The sequence below is a fragment of the Lissotriton helveticus genome, chromosome 6 (genome assembly GCF_964261635.1).
Source record: "Lissotriton helveticus chromosome 6, aLisHel1.1, whole genome shotgun sequence".
NCBI lineage: Eukaryota > Metazoa > Chordata > Amphibia > Caudata > Salamandridae > Lissotriton > Lissotriton helveticus.
The window spans coordinates 180,780,230-180,804,955 of record NC_136067.1 but is presented as its reverse complement, the minus strand read 5'-3'; the positions used below and the strand labels follow the sequence as shown (position 1 = coordinate 180,804,955).

At 45.8% G+C, this 24,726-nt stretch overlaps 1 protein-coding gene across 2 annotated transcripts in view; it reads left to right on the top strand.

Annotated features, from left to right (window-relative positions):
- The window catches only part of EFHC1 (EF-hand domain containing 1), a 297,382-nt gene that overhangs the window by 162,605 nt on the left and 110,051 nt on the right, over window positions 1-24,726 (top strand). For both annotated transcript variants that reach the window (XM_078647587.1, XM_078647586.1), the window contains exon 7: window positions 14,026-14,166. In XM_078647587.1, the coding sequence (XP_078503713.1) occupies window positions 14,026-14,166 (141 nt within the window). The remainder of the gene's footprint in view (window positions 1-14,025; window positions 14,167-24,726) is intronic.

Here is a 24,726-nt window from a genome sequence, read left to right as displayed (position 1 = left end):
ACTTCCCGAACAAGCCCAAATCACCTACCCGTATCTTGGGAACTGTAGAACTGAACTAAGTAAATGGATTCTCATTAAAGTGGTCTAAGGTTGATGCAGATCTGCTAATTAAAAATGTTTTAGTGAAATGTAGGTCCCAGATAGAAACTTGTCTAAGAGAGGTTGCTTTGGATGCAACGGTAGTGAATTGCTCTGAAGATATCACCTGGGTGGCCAGAAATGTATTAACTGTACAATTTAGCAATAAACCTAAACCTCCTGGTTGGTTTAACAAAAAATGCTCCAGGTCATATACCAATTTAAAAAAGGCATTACACACAAAGGCAAGATCGCTACCCAACGTCCGTCAAGCTTGATTAGACTATAGAAGGGCATTAAAAGAAAGAAAACAAACCCTTCGTAATGACGCTTGGGACTCTTTGCATAACGCTGCCGGGCAGAAAGATAGTACTGCATTCTGGAAGGTCCTGAGAACTCCCTTTCCAGCCCCAAGCAAAGGCCCCTTAGTGGAGATAGCTATTACTGAATAAGTATGGATAAGCCACTTCTCCAAACTATATAATGAACGAGGGAACTCAGGGAGGAACCCGGAGGACTGTAACACAAATAATTCTGAACATATTGATCTAGAAATCACCTTGGAGGAGCTGACTAGGGCACTGGCACAAAGTGCGGGAGGTAAAGCACCTGGGCCCGAAGGGGTACCAGTTGATCTGTATAAATACAATGTCCCCTTGTGGGGGCCCATATTGACACAGATTTTTAATGCTAGCATAAGGTCTACCCTCACTCAGACATGGGCACAATCAATAATAACTCCAATTTTTAAAAAGGGCAATCGTGAAGATCCAGGATGCTACAGACCGATTTCACTCCTGGATTCTATGGTCAAGGTGCTAGGGAGGGTCATACTGGAACGCCTAGCAGACTGGGCCGAGGAAAACCAGATTTTATCTGACCTGCAGAACGGGTTCCGCGACGGCCTTGGCACCATTGAACAGTCCTTAAACCTCACAATATTGATAGGCAAGTACACAAGAGCGAAAAAAGGCAGCCTCTAGTTTGCCCTTGTTGACCGCACAGCTGTCTTTGATTCAGTAAAGCATAATAGGCAGTGGGAGGTCCTTATAGGGTTGGGGGATGACTTACATTTAATACGCTCCTACGCTGACTGTACAGCGATGCGTCATCAAGCGTCCGTTTTGGCCAGAAGGGAGAATGCACTGAAGCCTTCCCAATCAGGAGAGGGGTCAGACAAGGTTGTGTGCTGGCCCCCTTCCTTTTTAACCTTTATATAAATGTACTTGAAGATGCATTGCTTCTCCAGTGCAAAGACTTTCCCCAAGCTGGTGACCGATCTATTCCCGCACTTCGTTACGCGGATGATGCCGTATTGATGGCCCGGACCTAAAACGGCCTTCAGAGAGTCCTGGACATTTTTAGCACATTCATGAGGGATCTTGGCCTCGAAACCAATATAACTAAGACGTTTGTTATGAGGTGTAAGCAAGGGACGCAGAAGACCCGTAAATGTTTATAGTCGGGAAAAAGTTAGCCTCCACAAAAACTTCTCTTACCTAGGTGTACTTTTTAACCACCATGATTCCTGGGCCCCCGCCATATTTGCCAAAAAATAGCTTTTGCTAGATCTACTGCTGCAGTATCTATCTTTGCCAACAAGTTAGGTAGAAACTCCCCACAGAATTGCTGCATATATATAAAGCAAAGTGCTTCACTATGGCAACTTATGGAGTCGGGGTGTGGGGTTTTGTGGACATTAATCCCCTACAAATAATTGAAAATGCGTTCACAAGGTATATCCTCTCTGCTCCTCCTAGTACATCCACCTTTATTTGCCACGAGGAGTTAGCTCTTCACCATATAGTAGACCTGGTAAAATTAGAGCATATTCTTCTGTGGCATAGAGTCTGGTGTAAGGACCAGACAGAGTTGAACAGAGAGATCCTAAAAGATACCTTAAAACTAGAAGGGGCCCTTGCAATCCCTTGGATTAAATTCGTACGTGATTTTATGAACGAACTGGGTCACCTCGAATACTTTTTAACCCCATCGTCAATGATGGAGATCCCAAGAAAGGCTTTAACCCCTTCCACGCGGGGCTAATTCCCCAGCGGTGCGGGGGGGGAAGGGGCCCGCGCGCTGCGCCGCGGTGCTCATGACGAGCTCAGCTAGCCATGCTGCAGAGTGTAGCTGTGGTCATGACGAGCTGAGCTCGTCATGACTCCGCCCACTCAATGGAACGCCCCGCACAGGAGGGGAATTAGCCCCGCGTGGGCGTTCCACCCGCTTTTATGACGAGCTCAGCTCAGCTCCGCTCTGCCTCATGATGAGCTTAGCTCGTCATGAGCGTCGAAGGGTTTAAAAAATGAGGGTATCCAGTTCTTAGAAGCTAAAAGACTGCACGGAGAATCGGTAGCAAAAATAACTGTTAGACAACATCAATTGTTATGTACTACCATAGGGATGGAGCCCTTTTTATCTTTTGTACCAGGAACTTTTTACAGATTTCTCCTAAATAGGCTAAGACTGGGCATCATCCATAGATTGATGATATTCCCGAAAATGAATGATTAGTCTCGCACTCTAATACTGTGCCCTTGCGATAACATCTCTGACCAATCCACCATGCATCTAGTCCTGTTTTGCAAATTTTATCTAGAGCAAACGAAAGCTTGGATTTTTCCTTTTTAAAGAAAATTTGGGCTCAGACAGTGCCGCCAAGCCATGCTTTTACTCCAACTACTAGAGAATGAGTACATAGCATGGAGGGTAGCTCAGTTTTTAAAAGCTGCACTTTATATAAGGAAAAGTATTTTTCTGGAATAGTAAAAGTATGTTTCATGTTTCTCCTTTTTTTAACTGTAAATTACCTGTACTATTTATGACGTGTAAATAATATGCTGTGTTTTTAAATTTTGTGCTTTTATGACTGTTTTAAATAGCAGCCGAATAAAGCTTTCGTTGATTGATTGATTGATTGATTGATTGATTGACCTCAAAGAATAAACCTAAAATGCAAGAGTTACTCTTGCATGGACCGAGGGAACTTGAGAGCTGAAATCAGCAACCCCTGGGGCCCTGTGGTGCATAGAATTCGTTTGCTTCAGAAGACCACTCAAAAGGTTCAGGGCATTCTTGGACTGCCCAAGCCAAATCCACCACAATGGTTCATGGGCCTTTTACCAATACCCTCTGTATAAGAACTGTGAGAGACATCAACCTGGTCAAGCACCTCCCACAGTGTCCCTAGGCACAGTAGCTCAGAAGGATACTCGCATAGATAGATGCAGCCCTCTCACATCTTTCAAAAATCAGGCTGCTGTCTATAATCCACGTCAATACTGCCAGGACCCCCTGCCTCAGAAACTCCTTTCTTCTCAAGCAACCCATCCAACGTGTGTAAGTCACAGATGTCTGTTCTTACCAGGAGCCATCTCCACTTCCAGGGCTTACACTTCCTTCATGTCCCGAGGGAAGGCCAGAAGCTCTCATGGCCCCACCATTCTTATGCACCCAAATCAAGTTGGCCTCCTGGACCTCTTACCTATCCCAGTTACCTCTTATTCCTGGTTCAGCAAAAGTGGCAGCAGTACTTCACATCTCACTACCGTAAACTCACAGCCCAGCCTTTGTACTCTTCAGATACCCTTTTCCTACATCCTCGTTCTCTCAACCGGTCTTCAAAAGGCAGAGACACATCCAAGAAAACATCCTCAGAACCCACTACTACCCATATAATCCAAATACTGATGGACACACTTTCAAACAGCCCAGTTACTAGGAAGAAGGGAGAGTTACAGGGACACCGGCCACTTGGAATATACGTAGAATTATAAATAGGTGACAATGGATAATATTTTTCTTTCACACAGTGGTCCTGAGTAACATCACATGGAAACCTTGAGTGAAGTTAGATTTGTCTGTGATGTCATTCAGGACCTGAGGTGAAATACATCTGATTGTTTGCTTTTACCCATCTACAATTTCATGTTATGTATGACTCTTCCAAATCATCTGCCCCTGCTTTTGACTGCTCTGAAGGGTACACGTGTAGTGAGGGCATTACACAGTTCATGGCCTCACCTGCCTTAGCCCCCAGCCCAGGTATCATCCTAGCCTCCCCCACCCAAAATTAAGAATACAATACCTGGCATCTTTCCAACACTATTACCCCTTCTCTCCCCTCTGAAATAAAAAAGAAAATCTTGGTCTCCTTCCACCTAACCACCCTCTGCATTTAACCCATGTATCCTTTCACTTAACTACTCTGCCCTCTCATCTGCCCTTCTGCTCTCACACCCAAATATTGAAAAAACATATGGCTTACAGCCATCTATTCCTCGCGTTCACCTCCCTGCCCAAAGTCACGTTCTCTGCTTTTATACTGAGACCGGAGAGTTGTCACCGGGGTGAATGCAGCTCCGTAACAGCCTAAGTCAGTGCAGCAGGTTTTTCTCTGTTAGCACAGGTTAGGAAAGACAAGTTATGTAGCAGTTGGCTGAGGCAGTACGCCATCAACGTTCTCCTGTCTCCCTTGGGCCTGTGGAGACCCACGATCGGAATCACCATTCACCATTCCACCACTTAGCTTGGATCTCTGGAGTTCAGGCTGAGGCAGGCGAAGAAAGTTGAAGTGAGCTCTTCATGTTTGTGTCTTAGTATCAGTGGGGAAACATATTTGGTGTCCACTGCTGCTATGTTATAGCAGTGAGTAAGTGGATTTCAAAATTAGTTAGTCATGGTAACAACTCTCAATGTGAGCAATATATAACAACAAATTCTGAAGTTATTGTTGCTTGTCTCTTCAGTTGACAGCCTGCTTGGAAGTTGAAAGGAAGAACCAAGGACTGTATAAGGACCTGAGCAAAATTCCTCCTTGCTAAAGAACCTGCAATCAGTAAATGGAGCTGGTGGGAAACTAGTTAGTAGAACATTCATCCTGAGACCAGTGGAACCATTGGGTTGGGCACTTACCCTGAGACCAGTGAAGGAGACTGGAAAGACACTTATACAAGGACCAGTGAAGGAAATTGGTTGAACACTGAGATCAGTAGAGTGAATGGGTTGGATACTGTTGAGGAAATCCTTGAAGGGAACTGGTTGGGTCCTGACACCCTTAAAGAGAACTGGTTATGTCCGGAAACCTTTACATTAGAAAGTATCTTACTTCTTTAATAAAGTTGCCTGTAAATCCTTCCCTGTGGTCTATCTCTTAGTTACCACCTTTCAGTGTCATATGCCCTCCCTTTGGAAGGTTGTATATGTCTCTTTCCAGGGTCCTTGAACAAATACATGAGTATGAGGGCTACCTGGGTCTAATCCTTTGGTACTCAAGGTAGAGAGTGTGACTTCTAGATAAAAATCATCACTGTTGACTGCAGATCTTGCTTTGAGAAATTCCTCAGCTTCTCCCATAATTTCAAAGGAATCAATTTTAGACAATCCTGTTTTAACTAAAACTGTTGCTGTACCAGTGATGCTCTCTCATTCTTCTCTTGAAAGTATGCAGGCAAATAACCTCAGAGATTAGGTCACAACTGTTCGGTTTTCCTTCAGACCAGTTTTTCGGTACACCAGGAAGGGAGTCAGATTGCTCGCCAAGTTTGATATTTTTTCCAGATGAAATGGGATTTTCTGTTTCTGATAGATACATCTGCCGTGTGGATTCCTCACCTTGTGAATATCCCCCTTGCGTCAGCAACGTTCGGAAATTTTCTTCGTAGCACGCCGACGTGGACGACGTCACAGGAGCACGGCATCGCGCGCGACTCCGTCTGACGTCACCGACCCCTTATCAGGCCCACGCCGGCGTGATGACGTCAGTTCCCTTTTTTCCGCGTCTTCGACGCTAACGGTTTTCGGGATCTTCTGCGATACTTAGTATCTAGCTGTTATTTTATTGTCACTGTTTCTCCTTTACGACTTAATTCTTCATCAGAGGATGTCGTCGAGGAAGACAGGATTTAAACAATGTAGGTCTTGTGCCCGCATGATGTCTATCACTGACCCACATAAGGATTGTTTGTGGTGTCTTGGTCCGGTTCACGACGTTAAGAACTGTAGTTCCTGTTTTAAAATGAACCCAAAAGCGCTTCGTGAGCGTGAAGCAAAGCTACTTCTCACGAAGGTAAAAGGACAAGATACTGGAAGATCTTCGAGGTCAACGTCGAGACGCTCGAAGTCGAAGCATAGGTCTCGATCGACGTCGAGATCCAGAGCGGGTTCGAGATCCAGAGCGGAGTCGAGATCCAGAGCGAAGTCGAAGTCCAGGGAGAGATCTAGGTCTGGATCCAAGTCGGCTTCGGGTCACGCTTCGAGCTCCTCGAAGAGAAAGCACAAGAGAAGGAAGCACAGTTCAAGACATCATTCAGGGAAGGAATCTTCTGATTCAAAGAAAAAGTCTCGCAAACACCATAAGGACTTTGTTTCTCCTTCTCCTGCTTTGTCAATCGAAGGTTCTCCGACTCCGGAACCGGAACCGGATCCGGTATCTTTACATCCTTCGGAACATGAAGAGGAAGAAGAGGTAATTCCTCAGACTCCGGCTCCGATGGAGACTCCTGTGGACCCAGAAGGTCAGAGTGAACAGGTGTCGGAACGACCTCCGTTGGAACATCCGGTAGGTTCGTACCCTCCCTTTCCTGGTCCTGTCAGGACCCCTAGCATTTTCTCAATGCGATGTTTGGAGTGTATTCCAGGGCGATGTACCCCGCTGGAGCACCTGTTGGTCCCATGGGTCCATTATCGTACAATTTGGGCATTCCTCAGTCGTACGCCCCAGCTCCATTTATGCCTTTTATGCCGGCGCCTCTTACACCTTGGCTCGGTACGGCACCACCGAGGTCTTCGACTCCGCATGCGGCTTCGCCGACTCCGGATCGACCTCGTAGTTTGGATCGAGGTTCCACACCTGTCCGTGAGTCTCGTCCTTCGGCTGCCCCGACTCCTCGCTCGACGTCGAATCCGGCTCCGTCGGAGTCGTTACCGAATCCGCCGACTTCGATTCGAATAGAGTGGTCGAGATGAAGGGCTCAGCGTCTTCTTGAACAAAGGGAAGATGAAGATTCAGATGTGGAAGAAGGTGAGCTTCCTGATCATGATGATGATTTTGAAGACCTTCGTGATGCTAGTGGTCTGGAGCTCTCTCCTGAGTGGGGTCTACCTTCGGCTTCTGATGCTCCTTCTAGGGATGTGGCTCCCTATCACGTTGTTATTAGGAAGGCTGCTGATCTTCTCAACTTGAAGCTGCCCACAGTTGAGTACAAACCCAACATCCTTACTGAAGTCTTACACTCTCCCTCTTCTATTTTTGAACCTACACTGCCGTTCACTGATGCTTTAACGGATCCAATAAAAGAGATTTGGAAGAGACCGTTGTCTGCTCCTGCGGTTTCGAGAGCTATTGCAAGGCGCTATAGGGTGGCTCCTGATGACCCTGCGTTCCTTTCTTCACACCCCTCTCCAGAAAGTCTTGTGGTGCAGGCGGCATGTTCTAACAGGGCTGCTGGCTCTTTCCCTCAAGTACCAGCGGACAAAGAATCAAAAAAATTGGATCAGTCTGCAAAGAAGACTTTCTCTTCAGGGAGCACGGCTCTTAAATCAGCTAATGCTACTTGCCTTTTAGGAAGGTATGTGCATGCGTTGATGGATTCAGTGAAGCAGTTATCACCCAAGCTTCCTGAGGAAGATAGAAAGAACTTTAATGAGGTGGTATCTGACACTCAGGCTGCTGCACGCATGGTCATTCAGAGTGGCATGGACACTGTTGATTCTGTTGCCAGAATTATGGGCTCTTCTGTTGCGACCAGGAGGGCTGCGTGGTTAAAGTCCTCTGATTTCTCTGCGGATGTGCAGTCTACGTTGCTGGACTTACCTTTTGAAGGGACTGGCCTTTTTGGTAAAAAGGCGGATGTAGCCTTGGAAAGGTTTAAAGATAGCCGTGCCACTGCAAGATCTTTGGGTCTCCAGATGAGAGGGTCGACAACGAGAAAGTTTAGAGGCTTTGGTAGATCCTCTTTTCGTCCCTTCAGGCAAGGCCAACAACAACAGCAGCAACAGCAGAACCCTCTATATAAGTCCTATAGAGGTAGACAGAAGGGTCGTGGATGTGGGCGTCAAGTCTCCTCTTCCTCCACTTCCTCCAATAATGCCCAACCCCCACCCGCATCAGCAAAGCAGCCCTAGATTCACCATTCTGGATCATGTAGGGCCAGTAGGGGGTCGGCTTACTCATTTTCTACGAGATTGGGAATCGGTTACATCAGATCTTTGGGTTCTCAATCTCGTAGAGAATGGGTATGCACTTCCTTTTCAGGAGTTCCCTCCCAATTACCCTCCTTGCCAAGGTTATTGTTCAGAGGATCACCTGCTTCTCCTGCAGGAAGAAGTCCTGGCTCTGTTCCGAAAGGGTGCAATAGAGGTGGTTCCAGAGCAGGAGAGGGGTCAAGGGTGCTACTCCCGGTATTTCTTGATTCCCAAGAAGGATGGCAGGCTTCGGCCAATCCTGGATCTCAGGATTTTGAACCTCTATCTCAAACAGGAGAAGTTCAAAATGCTCACCCTTGGTCAGGTTCTTCTGGCGCTGATGGAAGAAGACTGGATGGTGTCGATCGACTTGCAGGATGCGTATTTTCACATCCCCATTCTGAAGTCGCACAGAAAGTATCTCCGTTTTACGGTGGGATCGCAGCATTACCAGTTTGCGGTCCTTCCGTTTGGACTTACTACTGGGCCTCGAGTTTTCACCAAGGTGATGGCAGTGGTGGCTGCGCATCTCAGAAGATCGGGGATACCTGTGTTCCCTTATCTGGACGATTGGCTGATCAAAGCGGAATCGCCGGAGAAGGTGCTCCATCATCTGCAAGAGACAACTCAGTTGTTGCACAGGTTGGGTTTTTCGATAAACGTACCCAAGTCTCACCTGGTGCCCTCCCAGCGCAACCTGTTCATAGGTGCGGTACTGGACACTACTGTATGTCGTGCATTCCCTCCACCTCAAAGGATTCACGACATACAGGAGATGATTCCTTTATTCTTCAATGGAGCGGTTGTTCCAGTCCTGAAGGTCCTTCGTCTGCTTGGTCTGATGGCTTCTTGCATTCTGTTGGTCAGTCATGCACGCTGGCACATGAGGGCACTCCAGTGGTGCCTCCGCAGGCAGTGGTATCAGCACAACGGAGATCTCAGGGAGTCAGTGAGGATCTCCAGAGAAGCTGCAGCGGATCTGTCTTGGTGGGGCGTGGAGGTCAATCTGTCTCAAGGAAAGCCTTTTCAACTGCCTCCATCCGTGGCCACAGTGATAACGGATGCATCCACTCTCGGGTGGGGTGCTCATCTGGGAGACCTGGAGGTCAAGGGCTTTTGGTCTCCAGAAGAAAGGTTGTTTCACATCAACCTTCTGGAATTGCGGGCGATACGTTTGGCGCTCAAGGCCTTCCTCCCTTCCCTTCGCGGTCGGTCGGTTCAAGTCCTGACGGACAACACGACCGCGATGTGGTACATCAACAAGCAGGGAGGAGTAGGGTCGCAGTGTCTCTGCAGAGAGGCTCTGCGTCTCTGGTCCTGGGTTCAGGACCATCAGATTTGTCTGGTGGCAAATCATCTGGCCGGGGTTCTGAACGTTCGTGCAGACAGTCTCAGTCGACAGCTCTCTGCTGATCACGAGTGGAGGCTTCACCCGGAGGTTGTTCACAGCATCTTTCAGATGTGGGGGACTCCTCGGGTGGATCTATTCGCCACTCGCGAGAATGCTCACTGCCCGTCATTCTGCAGTCTCCAGTATCCGTTGCAAGGAGCTTTGGGGGACGCGTTTCAGTTGAGTTGGGGAAATCAACTCCTTTACGCGTTTCCTCCCATACCCTTGATTCCTCGGGTTCTGAGGAAGATTCGTCAAGACCGGGCCCAAGTCATATTGGTCGCCCCGGATTGGCCAAGAAGGGTGTGGTACACGGACCTACTCCACCTCTCCTCTCACCCGCCGCTCCGTCTCCCTCACAGGGCAGACCTCCTCTCTCAGATGGAGGGGCAGGTTCTACACCCCCACCTCCAGACATTACACCTTCATGCCTGGAGATTGAACGGGGCAACTTGAGTTCTTTTTCTCTCCCTCACGATGTGGTGGATGTCATTCTTTCTGCCAGGCACGACGCCACTAAGTCCATTTATTCCTATAGGTGGTCTAAATTTGTTTCTTGGTGCAGGGAGAGGGATGTTGACCCTTTGATGGCTCATTTATCTGATATTTTACAATTTGCTCTTTCTCTGGCGCAGCAAGGTTTGGCTGTGTCCACGGTCAAGGGGTATCTTTCGGCCTTATCGGCGTTTCTCTGTTTGCCGGATCAGCCCTCTCTCTTTAAATCTCCGGTGGTTTTAAGATTCTTGAGGGGTCTCATAAATATGTTCCCTCCTACTCCTTTTGTTGTTCCTCATTGGGATTTGAATCTTGTGCTGACCTTCTTAATGGGTTCTCCCTTCGAACCCTTGCACAAGTGTCCATTGAGGCTTCTCTCTTTTAAAACGATCTTCCTCGTTGCAATCACCTCGGCAAGGAGGGTAAGTGAGCTTCAAGCTCTAAGTTCCAAACCCCCATTCCTGACCATTCATGCTGAAAGGATGGTTCTCAGGACCAGGGCTGCTTTTCTGCCTAAGGTGGTGACTCCTTTCCATCTTGGGCAGTCCATTACCCTTCCTACCTTCTATCCTCCCCCTCACCCGTCTAAGGAGGAAGAGAGACTGCATCGCCTGGACCCTAAGAGGGCGGTGTCTTTCTATCTGGACAGGACTAAAGACTTCCGGATGGACGACCAGCTGTTTGTTGGTTTTGCTGGCTGCAAGAAGGGCAGAGCGGTGCACAAGCGCACACTTTCCAGGTGGATAATCCTGTGCATCAAGATCTGCTACTCCCTTGCGGGTAAGGACCCTCCTGAGGGTATTAGAGCACATTCAACTAGAGCAAAGTCTGCAACATCTGCTTTGTCTAGAGGTGTACCTGTTGAGGACATTTGCAGAGCTGCGACTTGGGCCTCCCTCCACACTTTCGCGAAGCACTACTGCTTGGATACCGAGGTGAGGAGGGACGGCCACTTCGCGCGCTCTGTTCTCCAAGATTTCCTGGTATAGCGGAGTGGTCACCCTCCTCCGGGAGTGGGGACTGCTGTGGGACTCTATTCACAAGGTGAGGAATCCACACGGCAGATGTATCTATCAGAAGAACAAGTTACTTACCTTCGGTAACGCTTTTTCTGGTAGATACTATATCTGCCTGTGGATTCCTCACATGCCCACCCGCCTCCCCGTTGTCCACTCTGCTATACCTGGTTTTATTGTTTGTATATATTTTGGGTTTTGATACCTTTGCTATGCACTGTGTGCTATGATGGTTTGTATGTACTGTGTACATTGTATATATGCATTTTTGCTGTCGTTGGTCCGTCCGTGTGCCTCGAAGGCATGGAAAAAAGGGCGGAACTGACGTCATCACGCCGGCGTGGGTCTGATAAGGGGTAGGTGACGTCAGACGGAGTCGCGCGCGATGCCGTGCTCCTGTGACGTCGTCCACGTCGGCGTGCTACGAAGAAAATTTCCGAACGTTGCTGACGCAAGGGGGATATTCACAAGGTGAGGAATCCACAGGCAGATATAGTATCTACCAGAAAAAGCGTTACCGAAGGTAAGTAACTTGTTCTTTAGGGCCATCAGCTCCGGAACCGCATCTCCAGTTTGCTTATCCACCACACATAGGTTACATTCTACTTGTACTCTTAACCAGTCTGCAAGTGACCCGATCTGTAGCTCCCAACAAGTATCAACACCCCCTTAACATTATCCTGCATTTCCTTTGACACCCATTATCTCTTCTGTAATTATAAGAGATTTAGCAACATCACCAATGGTGCCTTCTTCTGAAAAAAAAATGGAGCGGGCAGATCAGCCTGCTAAGTATAGAAACATTGTTACCAATGTAGACTATCCTTTCAGACCAATTTTTAGATAGTTTAGCAAAGCTTATGAATGACAACATTCTAGTGGTTTATCTGGATTCTGTCCCCCACCGTCTGCATGCACATATCAGGAAATGTACAATTCTAACATCCGTCCCAGTGGTATTTATCGATCTCCTTCCTCACCATCAAATGAGTAGAAGGTATATTGAGATTTCGAAGCTTTGGTTCAGGTATTGAACGCAAACCTTTTTTAATAAAATTAGTGATATCCCCACTCTGTTTAGAGAAACGCAATGCAGCTGCTAGATTTATTGCCTCTTACAAAGATCTTTTCTCTAGAAGGTAAATAAAAAGCTTGATTTATTGCCTCCTACAATGAATAGGGGTGCAAGGATGCAAAGGTTCAAATATCGCCTATTCATCAGGACATCCAAGATATAGTCAAAAATTTACCATTTACAACCCAGTCTTTGTCTGGGTTTATAGGAGCAGTGAAGCTATACTTTCCACCTGCAGAGATATTAGCCTCCTTAATGTGGGATGTGGAACATTTTTCCAACCAGCCTGTTACTTTGGTGTGGTGGTTTCAGAGACTCTTTGCCTCTGCACAGCTTTGTGTGGATATTGCAAAACATCATCCCTCACACAATTGAACAATGTTGATTAGCCTGCCATCTAAAATGATTGTAGTTTTCAGCAAAGCTCCTCCTTCTTGGGCAATTCATACTTATTCAGCCAAAGCAAAGGTGGCTTCTGTGACCTTCCAAAGCCATAACGATAAGGCAGCCAAGTTAGACGCTCTGCAGACTTTTTGCAAGCATTATTCTCAGGGTGATTTTCATGTAAAGATGCAGCCTTCAGCCAGGAAGCTCTGCACAACTTGTTTGTTCAGTGTGTGGTTAGGCACATGGTCTCTTCTCTGTTCTCAATGTACTACGTTTTGGATTTAATTTGCCAACCACTTCAAAGGAAGGAGTTACCTTCTTGGTGTCTAAGGTATTCTTAGTCCTTGCTATCTTTCCTTCACAACACCCACACTTAGACATTGAGTATGGAATTTGGTGACACATACCTATAGGGATGGTGCTTATGGTGTCATTGGACACACTTGCATGGATACTCCAAAGTTCTTAAAGAGACCTTTTTCTTTTTGGATGTCAAAATCTGTTTGTGCCTGCCTGCAGTGCAGATAATGTTTCCCAGTAGTTCAGCAAGTAGATCAAAGATCAATGGCCCAATCTGATCTCGTTCTGAAGGGGTCTGAATCGGATTCTGAATTGCCTAAACCGATCCGGAGCCCTTGTTTCTGACTGAATCGTTCACAGTTCCAAACGACCAAGTACGATGCCTTGAAAGCCTTAGCGCTGACCGAATTTGTTCGCAAAGGCATTCGGAGAGATAGAGCCTTACGGAGCCGAATTGTACAGCTGTATGGACTAGGTTTTTCGAGCGGGCAAGCACGATGAACAGTTCGGACAGCCTTTACAATTCGGTTTGCCCGGATCGAAAAGGCATCCGGACTCGGTCTTTGGGGGCCCCTAGCAGGCCCCCCTTCACACGGAGCCCTCCGAAGCGGGCCCATGGGTCCTCCCTTTCCATGCATGCACAGTGTGGCATGAACCATGGTGTGCCCGCAACAGGGTGCAGGCTTTTCCCCACCCACTCTTCTTTGCTTTGGGAGCCTGTGTACTCTTTCGGTATATAGGCTCCCATGGAGTTCAGTGGCAGTCCGAGCTAACCGAGTCTGTCACTATATGGATGCATCGGAATCGGTCACTCGGACTCCAGGAGCACAATTTGCTACGAAAGCCCTTTGGATCTGAGTCATATGGAGGGCTTTCCTAGTAATATCGGAATCGGGCCCTAAGAGTTGAGACAGGCACAAGCAGTAATTTAATACCACATCCTGTAACACTTCAGCAAGTTTGTGCCTTGGACCAGTGTTAATGAAGCATAGGTACTCTAGATTGTGCCATCAGTTTGAATTTTGTTAAAGTGTTGTGGACCTATAAATTGAAAGAAATTCTACCAAACAGAGTCCCTATTTATTTCTCATGTCTAGGTATTACCACCATATAATGGCTTTGGATTGATTGAAGACTCTATTCAGAACTGCCTATCTTTGGTGCCACAGCCTCCTAGGAAGGATGTTGTAAAAATGCTGGAAAATGACCGAAAGGTGCTACGATATGCAGCTGTCTTGGTATGTACTAAATGTGCTAACTAGATTGCAAATCCAGTAAAAGTAACATTAATCACTAATGCTATGCCTAACATTCGTCCTGCTAGCATGAAATAATGAGTGTCAGTTCTTCTTGTTTGATCCAAGGTATTTTTGGTTTTCTGCCTTGGCAGTTCAAACACTCAACCCATTAGAGTAGGATCACAGCTTATATGAAGCAGGACCACAGCTGATTTACAATAATTACCAGTAACTGAGATTGATTCAAGCTGCCTACCAATCACTTTTTTGTTTTCCTCAGCACAAAGCCCTGAGTGCACCGGGAATTCCCAGACGTGGATCTTGAGCTTACTGTGCCCTAGGTCTTAAACTGCATCTTACTCACATGCCCCAAATAGGCTAAAAACACTCTAAGGTTGCATGGTTTGACAAATTGGGGCTAGAGTGTTCCTATTGGAGCAAGACAAAGGCTGATTTGCATGTTTCTATCTAAGGATGGAAAATGGGCAAAAAAAAATAGACTTTATTGTGGCTCAGCATAAAGACTAGCGGATGGGATTGATTCCAGCATTCCACCTATCACTTTTTTGCTTTCCTCAGTCATAACCAGTAATGTCTTTGTAACCAATGCAACAGCCCTCTTGCTTAATCCAGTGTAATCTGCCTAGCTCTGCTGTAAAACCTGAGCTTGTGAGATTTGTCTGATGTTTCTATTGTTGAAAGGAAGTGAAATAAAAGGCCATTGATAAATGTCATGGTTAAAATTGAGGCATTGTGTGATCTTGCATTAATGAACTAACTATGGGAATTTGTAGACAATTTACGGCAATGTTGCTGACAAATATAGCATTTTCCCACCATTTTCTAAAAATGATTTTATGGCATGTGAAAGTCAACACTCTTGGGGAGGAGTACTGGAAGATTTCAGGAGTGCCCTCTCAGAGACCATATTTTGTTGTGAATTTCTTGACAATTGTGTGTAACATGTAGAGCTTGACTCAATTTGTTGAAACATTTCTGGTGGTAGGCCCCACCGCTGCTACCTCTTGATTAGGCTATCCTGTTTTAGGTTGAAATCCATAATAACTGATAAAAACCCACTGAAAGATAAACAGACTCCATCAAAGTAAACATATAAACACTGATAAACACCTGCATAACCACAAACGTATATGTCAATGAAAGGAAGGTGAGAGAAATGAGTCCTTTTATTTCTTCCTGAATTATCTAACTTAGTTATACTAGGTAGCAGCAAGAAAGGTTTGCCTAAGATTACTCTGTTTGAGTTTTTGTTCTTTAGGGACATCATAAAACATTGCTTATCCTTCTTTTGTTTCCCCCTTTTTTTTGCCTGGCTTAACCCCTTTGCTGCTAGGTCTCCCAAACGGTGCTAAGCCTTTTTTTGGCTATATGGGGGAGTTTGCGCTTAGGCCCCTGTAACGTTTTGACCACATAAGGTATCCACGCCAAATTTGCTTCCTTTTCTTCCAACATTATGGGGATTGTAAAAGTACTCAGGGTTTGTGGATTCCCCTGGAGGGGACCCAGAAATTAGCCAAAGTACAGCTACATTTTATTTTTTATGGGACAAAAGTGCTGTAAATAAAAGCCCCTATTTTTTTCCCTGCAAATGATATCAACAGAGGGTTTGTGGGGCTGAATTCACCATGTCCCCAACTTTTAGGGACTGACAGATTTTTGTCAGAAAACCAACATTTTTTACACAGTTTTGGCATTTTATTGAGCTATAGCCTATTTTTGCAATGTTTTGTGCTTTCAACCTTCTTCCAGTTAATGGTAGCAATGGGTATAAAAGCAATAATGGATCCTGGACAGCTATACATTTTAGAAATGTAGACAAAGTTCTGAATGCAGCAAGGGGTCATTTGTGTAGATCCTTCCAGGTTTCTTTATAGAAACTAACAGTTAAACATAGGAAAAATTTAAAATTAGTTGAAAAAAACAGCAATTTGTGCCGACGATTTCACCTGTAAGTTTTTATAATTGTGACAGCTGTTTGAAAGCAATATACCGTTACATCCGCTTGACCTTTCTGGTTGTGGGGATGTATAGGACTTGTAGGTTCACCAAGAACCCGACGAACCCAAAGCCAATAACTGAGCAGTATCTTGCAATGATTTTTCATTATGTACCGGGTATATAGCAATTAATTTCGGAAAATATATACATGGAAAAATCGTTATGAAAGACACTTATGTGTTTCTGAAATTGGAACAAAATATAGAGTTTAGAAACAGTAGAAATTTACACATTTCGAAATTGTGAGTACCCATACTAGCATGAGAATTATATGACTTCTTTTTTACACATTGCCTTTAATTTGGTAGGCAGAAATGTATCAAAAGTAAATAGGTAATAACAGTTGCTGTACAATTCTGTTACCCTAAGTCTCCCAATAAAAATGGTACCTCACTTGTGTGGGTACACCTAGTGCCCGCGACAGGAAACGGCCCAAAACGCAACGTGGACACACCACATTTTCACAGTGAAAACGGACCCTTTTTTTGCAAACTGCCTACCTGTAGATTTTTAACCCTAGCTGTGCCGACACCTAGGGAAACCTAGCAAACCTACACATTTTTTAAAACTAGACACCCAGAGGAATCTAGGATGGGGTGACTTGACTGGCTCTCACCGGGTTCTGTTACCCTGAATTCCTTGTAAACCTAAAAAGTTGTCCAAAAAACACATTTTCTTCACATTTCTGTGGTGGAAAGTTCTGGAATCTACATGCGTCCACAGAATTCCACAAACCACGCGTTCCCAAAAATGTCTCCCGAGAAACAAATCGTACCTCACTTGTGTGGGAAGGCCTAGTGCCCGCGACAGGAAACAGTCCAAAACGCAACATAGGCACAACACATTTTCACAGTGAAAACTGACCCTTTTATTGCAAAGAGTCTAGCTGTAGATTTTTAACCCTAGCTCTGCCGGCACCTAGGGAAACCTAGCAAACCTGTACATTTTTGAAAACTAGACACTCTGGGTAATCCAGGATGAGGTAGCTTGACTGGCTTTCACCAGGTTCTGTTACCCAGAAACCCTTGCAAACCTAAAAATGTGTCCATAAAAACACATTTTCCTCACATTTCTGTGGTGGAAAGTTCTGGAACATGCGTAGATCCACAAAGTTCCACCTACCACGCATTTCCCAAAGTCTCCAGAGAAAAATGGTACCTCACTTGTGTGGGTAGGCCTAGTGCCCACAACAGAGAACGGCCCACAACCCAACATTGACACACCACATTTTCACAGTGAAAACGGATCCTTTTTTTGCAAAGTGCCTAGCTGTAGATTTTGAACTAGACAACCAGGGGAATCCAGGATGGGGTGACTTGACTGACTTTCACCAGGTTCTGTTACCAAGAATCCCTTGCAAACCTACAAATTTGTAAAGTAAAAAACACATTTTCTTCACATTTCTGTGGTGGAAGGTTCTGGAACCTGCATGGATCCACAAAATTCCACCCACCCTGCGTTTCCCAAAGTCTCCAGAAAAAAATGTTACCTCACTTGTGAAGGTAAGCCTAGTGCCCGCGACATAAAACGGCCCAAAACGCAACGTGGGCACACCACGTTATCATAGTAAAAACTGACCCTTTTTTTGCAAAGTGCCCAACTGTAAATTTTGAACCCTAGCTCTGTTGGCAACTAGGGAAACCTAGCAAACTTATACATTTTTGAAAACTAGACACCCAGGGGAATCAAGGACGGGGTGACTTGACTGACTTTCACCAGGTTCTGTTAGCAAGAATCCCTTGCAAACCTACCAATTTGTAAAATAAAAAACACATTTTCTTCACATTTCTGGAACATGCGTGGATCCACAAAATTCCACCAACCCTGCATTTCCCAAAGTCTCCAGAGAAAAATGGTACCTCACTTGTGAAGGTAAGCCTAGTGCCCGCGACATGAAACGGCCCAAAATGCAACGTGGGCACACCACATTATCACAGTGAAAACGGACCCTTTTTTTGCAAAGTGCCCAACTGTAAATTTTGAACCTTAGGTCTGCCGGCACCTAGAGAAACCTAGCAAACCTATACATTTTTTAAAACTAGACATCTAGGGAAATCCAGGATGGGGTGACTTGACTGGCTCTCACCAGGTTCTGTTACCCAGAATCTTTGCAAATCTAAAAATGTGTCCAAAAATACACATTTTCTTCACATTTCTGTGGTGGAGAGTTCTGGAACATGCATGGAGCTACGAAATTCCACCCACCCAGCGGTGCCCAAAGTCTTCCGAGAAAAATGGTACCTCACTTGTGTGGGTAGGCCTAGTGTCCACAACAGAAAATGGCCCACAACTCAACATTGACACACCACATTTTCAACTAGGGAAACCTAGCAAACTTATACGTTTTTGAAACTAGACACCCAGGGGAATCCAGGATGGGGTGACTTGACTGACTTTCACCAGGTTCTGTTACCAAGAATCCCTTGCAAACCTACCAATTTGTAGAATAAAAAACACATATTCTTCACATTTCTGTGGTGGAAAGTTCTAGAACCTGCATGGATCCACAAAATTCCACCCACCCTGCGTTTCCCAAAGTCTTCCAAGAAAAATGGTACCTCGCTTGTGTGGGTAGGCCTAGTGCCCACAACAGGAAAGGGCCCACAACTCAACATTGATACACCACATTTTCACAGTGAAAACTGACCCTTTTTTTGCAAAGTGCCTAGTTGTAATTTTTTAACCCTAGCTCTGCCGGTACCTAGGGAAACCTAGCAAACCTTTACATGTTTGAAAACTAGACACCCAGGGGAATCCAGGATGGGGTGACTTGATGGGCTCTTACCAGGTTCTGTTACCCAGAATCCCTTGCAAACCTAAAAATGTATTCCAAAAAACATTGTCCTCACATTTCTGTGGTGAAAAGTTCCCGAATCTGCGTGGATCTACAAAATTCCACACACCCCGTGTTCCCCAAGGTCTTCTGAGAAAAACAGTACTTCACTCGCGTGGGTTGCTCAAGTCCCCGCCACAGGCAAGGGCCCAAAACCTATTGAGGCGACATCAAAATTACCTATCGCAAAACAACTTGTTTTTGCAAGGGGGATCCCATGAGTTTTTGGCCCCAGGCTCAGCGGCCATCTAGGGAAACCTACCAAACCCAAACATTTCTGAAAACTAGACACCCAGGGGAATCCATCAAGGTATGGCTTGCGTGGGTCCCCCAACATTTTATATGCCCAGAATCCTCTGCAAACCCCAAATTTAGCTGAAAAAAATCACTTTTCTCAAATTTCTGTGTGGAAAAGTTCTGCAATCTGCGTGGATCTACAAATTTCGTACCACCCAGCGTTCCCCCAGGTCTCCCGATAAAAATGGTACCTCACGTGTGTGGGTAGGCATAGTGGTTGCAACAGGAAAGGGCCCAAATCGTACTGTGGAGACTTCAAAATAATTTTTGTTTTTGTGCGGGGGGCTGGGACCTGGGGTTTTGGCCCCCGGGTTCACCACCATTTAGGGAATCCTACCAAACCCACACATTTCTGAAAACTAGACACCCTGGGGAGTCCAATGAGGTATGGCTTGCGTGGAACCCCCAACGTTTCCCTACCCAATTGCCCTTAACACCTCAAAACTAACAGCAAAAAACACATATTTTTGGGTGGAATTACCGTGTCCTACCCACCCCACAGTGTTCTCCTTAGTGTCCCGAGTAAAATGATATCTCACGTGCGTGGGTGTCCAATGCAGAATTGGCTAAAACGTATTTTCAAAAAAATATAGCGCTTAGAATTCTCGGTGCTATACCCTTAATCCCTATGTTTAGGGCTCTTCTCGGTCACAGTATAGTGTGGTTCCTATTTCCCTAATAGGCTTTGCGCATTGGAATAATATACACTATAGCTTTGGCGTAGGACTGAGGTCAGTATGCCCCTATCGAGTATATTAAACTTAATTACTTTGTGTGCCAGCTAACTCAGAGGCCACCAGAAACTCCTTGTACACAAGAAGGGAGTCGTTTCTGGCAACCGCATAAACATGACAACTTTGTTTCCCTTTAGAATCGTAACACTCTCAGAATCGTGGAAACAATAGATAACAGTTTCACTCAGATAATCGTGCATGCTTAGTTTCTTCAGAGGTACACAGAAAGAATAGACAGGCGTTGCAATAAAAAGGATTTATTGAACAGTCTTATTCCTTGTGTAAGAGATATGAGCTGTTACAATCATAAGACAGTATGAGAGATATATTATGTACAGCGTAAGCAGTAGAAAGAAATAATACTGCGCTAGCATTATCTTTTAGCTATGACACATATATTCATATACATAAATAACATAGGCTAAAAATGCGAGTACTCATAAGATGCTTCTCTAACTAGTTCTACCCCAGTGTACCTAAGTGTAGTACAAGTTAAGAAGTAGGTGCTATTGGCTATAGTATGGTAGGCTATCGTTTGTATGCTAAGTTTGTATGCCAAGAGTCCCTCTAGGTTCTTGTCAGCTCCATACCTTGAGAATGAGAGAGGTGGGAATCTCTTTCCGGGTCTCGAACTCTAACAACCCGCGAAGGGAGTCAGAACTCTGGAAGCTGGATTCTCTGCGAGCAGGGATGACAGCGTCTTGTCAGTGCGTCAGGCCTGGATCTAGGCTCCTCCAAAGTCAAGGTCTCCTCCTTACTTGCCGTACTTGCTGTGGCAAGGGAAGGTATATTTATACCTGGTAGGTGCCTTGGAATGTTAGCATTGACGTAAAGTCGGGCAGAGGAAGATGTCAAGAATGAACCCTTAGGGAATAGCGGTTCATGCATAATAAATAAGTTCTGGGAGAAATCAATAATCCTGGGCTAGGGAAAATCCCAACAGCTTGAGGGTCTGGTTTCTAAGAACTCGTTGTGACGTTGGGGTGGACGGATGTAGGTGACCATGCCTGTATTTGGATAGTATGGCTAATGCCTAAATAAGGACTGGGATCTTATGTCTATATAAGGGCAATGCGAATAGTGCCTATATAAGGACATGTATCAGGAGAACCTATATACGGACACCTAAAGCGGAATACAACAATAGGCCATTGCTCTACCCACTCAAGTGAGGTGTACTTTCACTCGGGAGACTGAGGGGAACGCTGTGGGGTGGACATTTGTGCCGGCACGGTGATTCCACCCAAAAATATGTGTTTTTTGCTGCTAAGTTTGAGGTGTGCAGAGCATTCTGGGTAGGGAAACGCTGGGAGATCCACACAAGCCATACCTCATTGGACTCCTCAGGTTGACTAGTTTCCAGAAATGTGTGGGTTTGGTAGGTTTCCCCAAATGGCGGCGAGCCCGGGGCCAAAAACTCATGGGACCCCCTTGCAAAACCAGGTTGTTTTGCGATAGGTAATTTTGATGTCGCCTCAATAGGGTTTTTGGCCCTTGCCTGTCGTGGGTACTTGACCCACCCATGGATGTGAGGTACAATTTTTATTGGGAGACGTAGGGGTAATGCAGGGTGGTAGGAAATTTGTGGATCCATACAGATTCCAGAATCTTCCCACACAGAAATTTGAGAAAAAGTGAATTTTTCGGCTAAATTTGAGGTTTGCAGGGGATTCTGGGTAGAAAAATGTAAGCAGACCCACACAAGCCATGCCTCGCTGGACTCCCCCGGTTGTCTAGTTTTCAGAAATGTGTTGGTATGGTAGGCTTCCCTAGATGGTCGCCGAGGTGGGGGCCAAAAACTAATGGGACCCCTTGTAAAACCAGGTTGTTTTGCAATCGGTAATTTCGATGTTGCCTCAATAGGTTTTGGGCCCTTCCCTGTCACGGGTACTTGACCCACCCACGTGAGCGAGGTACCGTTTTTATCGGGGAACCTGGGTGAACGCTGGGTGGGAGGAAATTTGTGGATCCACGCAGATTCCAGAACTTTCCCACACAGAAACTTGAGAAAAAAGTGAATATTTCTGCTAAATTTGAGGTTTGCAGGGGATTCTGGGTAGGAAAATGTTAGGGGACCCACAAGCCATACCTCGCTGGACTTCCCCGGGTGTCTAGTTTTCAGAAATGTGTGGGTTTGACTGGTTTTCCTAGATGGCCACCGAGCCCGGAGCCAAAAAGTCATGGGAATCCCCTTGCAAAAGCAGGTTGTTTTGCGATAGGTGATTTTGATGTCGCCTCAATAGGTTTTGGGCCCTTGCCTGTCGTGGGTACGTGACCCACCCACGCAATTGAGGTACAGTTTTTATCAGGAGACCTAAGGGGAATGCAGGGTGGTAGGAAAATTGTGGTTTTTCTGACAACAAATTTTTATGACAGAGTAATGCAAGGAAAATTAGTGACTAAAGTCACATTTTGAGGTGAGTAAAAAAACATGTTGGGATCCCTGAGAGGCACATCACCCAGCACTCCCCATTTTTTTTTTACTTTACAGAAATATCTAAAGTTGGTAAATTTTCCCTAGAGGCAGAGTACACCTTAGCACAGAAAGACAAATGACACAAATATGACTGCCTATCCGCCTGTTCCCCAAGTACACACACACTCTGGTTGGATTTGGCACAAGGGTGAGTGAAAGGTTAAAAATGTATATTTTATTAACAAGAGATTTCACATAAAGGAAATGCATTGTTAATAATTAAAAGGTTAAAAACCAGAACCAATGACTCGCAGCTAGTGAGCTGTAAAGCCACGGCAAGGCATCAACCTCTTTGCAGGCCATTCATACACCTTTTATACTTGACACACACTTTCACACCACCAACTGCGGCCCCAGCATATTACAACACTCACATTCACAGACAATGTGGAGACAATGTACACCCTGGCAGAGAGAGACAGAAAAGACAAACATTTGTTCAAAATGAACAATTCCTTAAGGACTCACACATACTGGTTGGATTTGGTACGAGGGTGAGTGAAGGTTCAGAGCGTAAAGTTCTATTAACAAGAGATTTCACAAAAATGAAATGCACTGTTAATATTTAAAAGGTTAAAAACCTGAATCAATGACTCACAGCTCGTGAGCTGTAAAGCCATGGCAATGCAACATCTTTACAGGCCATTCACACACCTTTCATACATGACACACAAGACCATTCACACCGCCAGCCGTGGGCCCAGCACATTACAACATTCAAATCAACAGACCGCGCCATTCAAGGTCCCATCACTTTCATACGCCCACATGACTGACACAGGAATCACACCGCCTGGTGGTTGACATAGTGTCTGCAGTGGCGTTTGACTAGCAGAGGGTGTAATGACCTGCAGCAAGTCACTACTGACACACTCCCTGCCAAATGCCAGCCAACACACATGGCCAGCCATGCACCATCCCACCCACACTGCCAGCCAAGCGCCAGCCCACGCACACTGCCAGCCAAGCGCCAGCTCACGAACACTGCCAGCCAAGCACCAGTCCACGCACACCACTATCCAAGCACCAGTCCACACACCGCCAGCCAAGCGCCAGCCCACATATACTGCCAGGTAAGTGCCAGCCCACGCACACCGCCAGCCAAGTGCCAGTCCACGCACACCGCCAGACAGGCGCCAGTCCACGCACACTGCTAGCCAAGCGCCAGTCAACACACACTGGCAGCTAAGCACCAGTCCACGCACACCGTCAGCCAAGCACCTAGTCCACGCACACTGCCACCCCAAGGCCAGTCCACGCACATCACCAGTTCACACACAGCGCCCGCCAAGTGCCAGTCCAGGCACGCCGTCGGCCAAGCACCAGTCCACACACACCGCCAGCCAAGCGCCAATCCACGCACACCACCAACCAAGCGCCAGTCCACTCACACCGCCAGCCAAGCGCCAGTCCATGCACACCGTCATGAATTTATTTTTTACAATAAAGAAAACCAATTGCAACTAGACAAAAAACTATAACTACAAAAACAACAGCAGTAACTAAGGACATCATTCTATTGCGAAACGTGAAACTGAACAACAACTATATAAAACCATACAGACCAGGCAGTACACTATTAGACTCACGGTTGCTCCCAAAAACTCTTTTGAGTGTGATACAATCTGAAACATGTGGGCACACACAGCCCAGGATTGGAAGGACAATTGGCACAGTGCATACGACTCTCCTTCTGCATACCTCTTCGCAAGCAGACTCTACATCTCTGACAGGGATTGTTTTTTTGGGACTTGGGAGGAGTTAAACCAGGAAAGTTGCGATCTTTCAATCTAGCCACATCCTCCACCACTCCAACTCTAGGAACACTTGCCTGTTCCACAACAACAAGGCTGCCTATCACAGACTCCTGAAACTGAACAAAAGTCATCTTTGACGCAGGAGAACACTCCTTGAACACAACAAAAGCATTGAAAGTTGCTAAATTGAAGAGATGGATGGCCAACTTATTATACCAAATGTAAGCCTTACGAACAGCAGAGTAAGGTGCCAACATTTGATCTAATCTATCTACACCACCCATGTGCTTATTGTATTCTACAATGCACACAGGTTTGCGCACTTCAGCAACCTGACCCCAAACAGTTACAGGTGAAGTACTCTCACATGAATGGTAGTCAGCATGGACACATCCCTCCTGTCTATAAATTTCATAGCTAGCAGTTCCTCACTACACAAGGCAC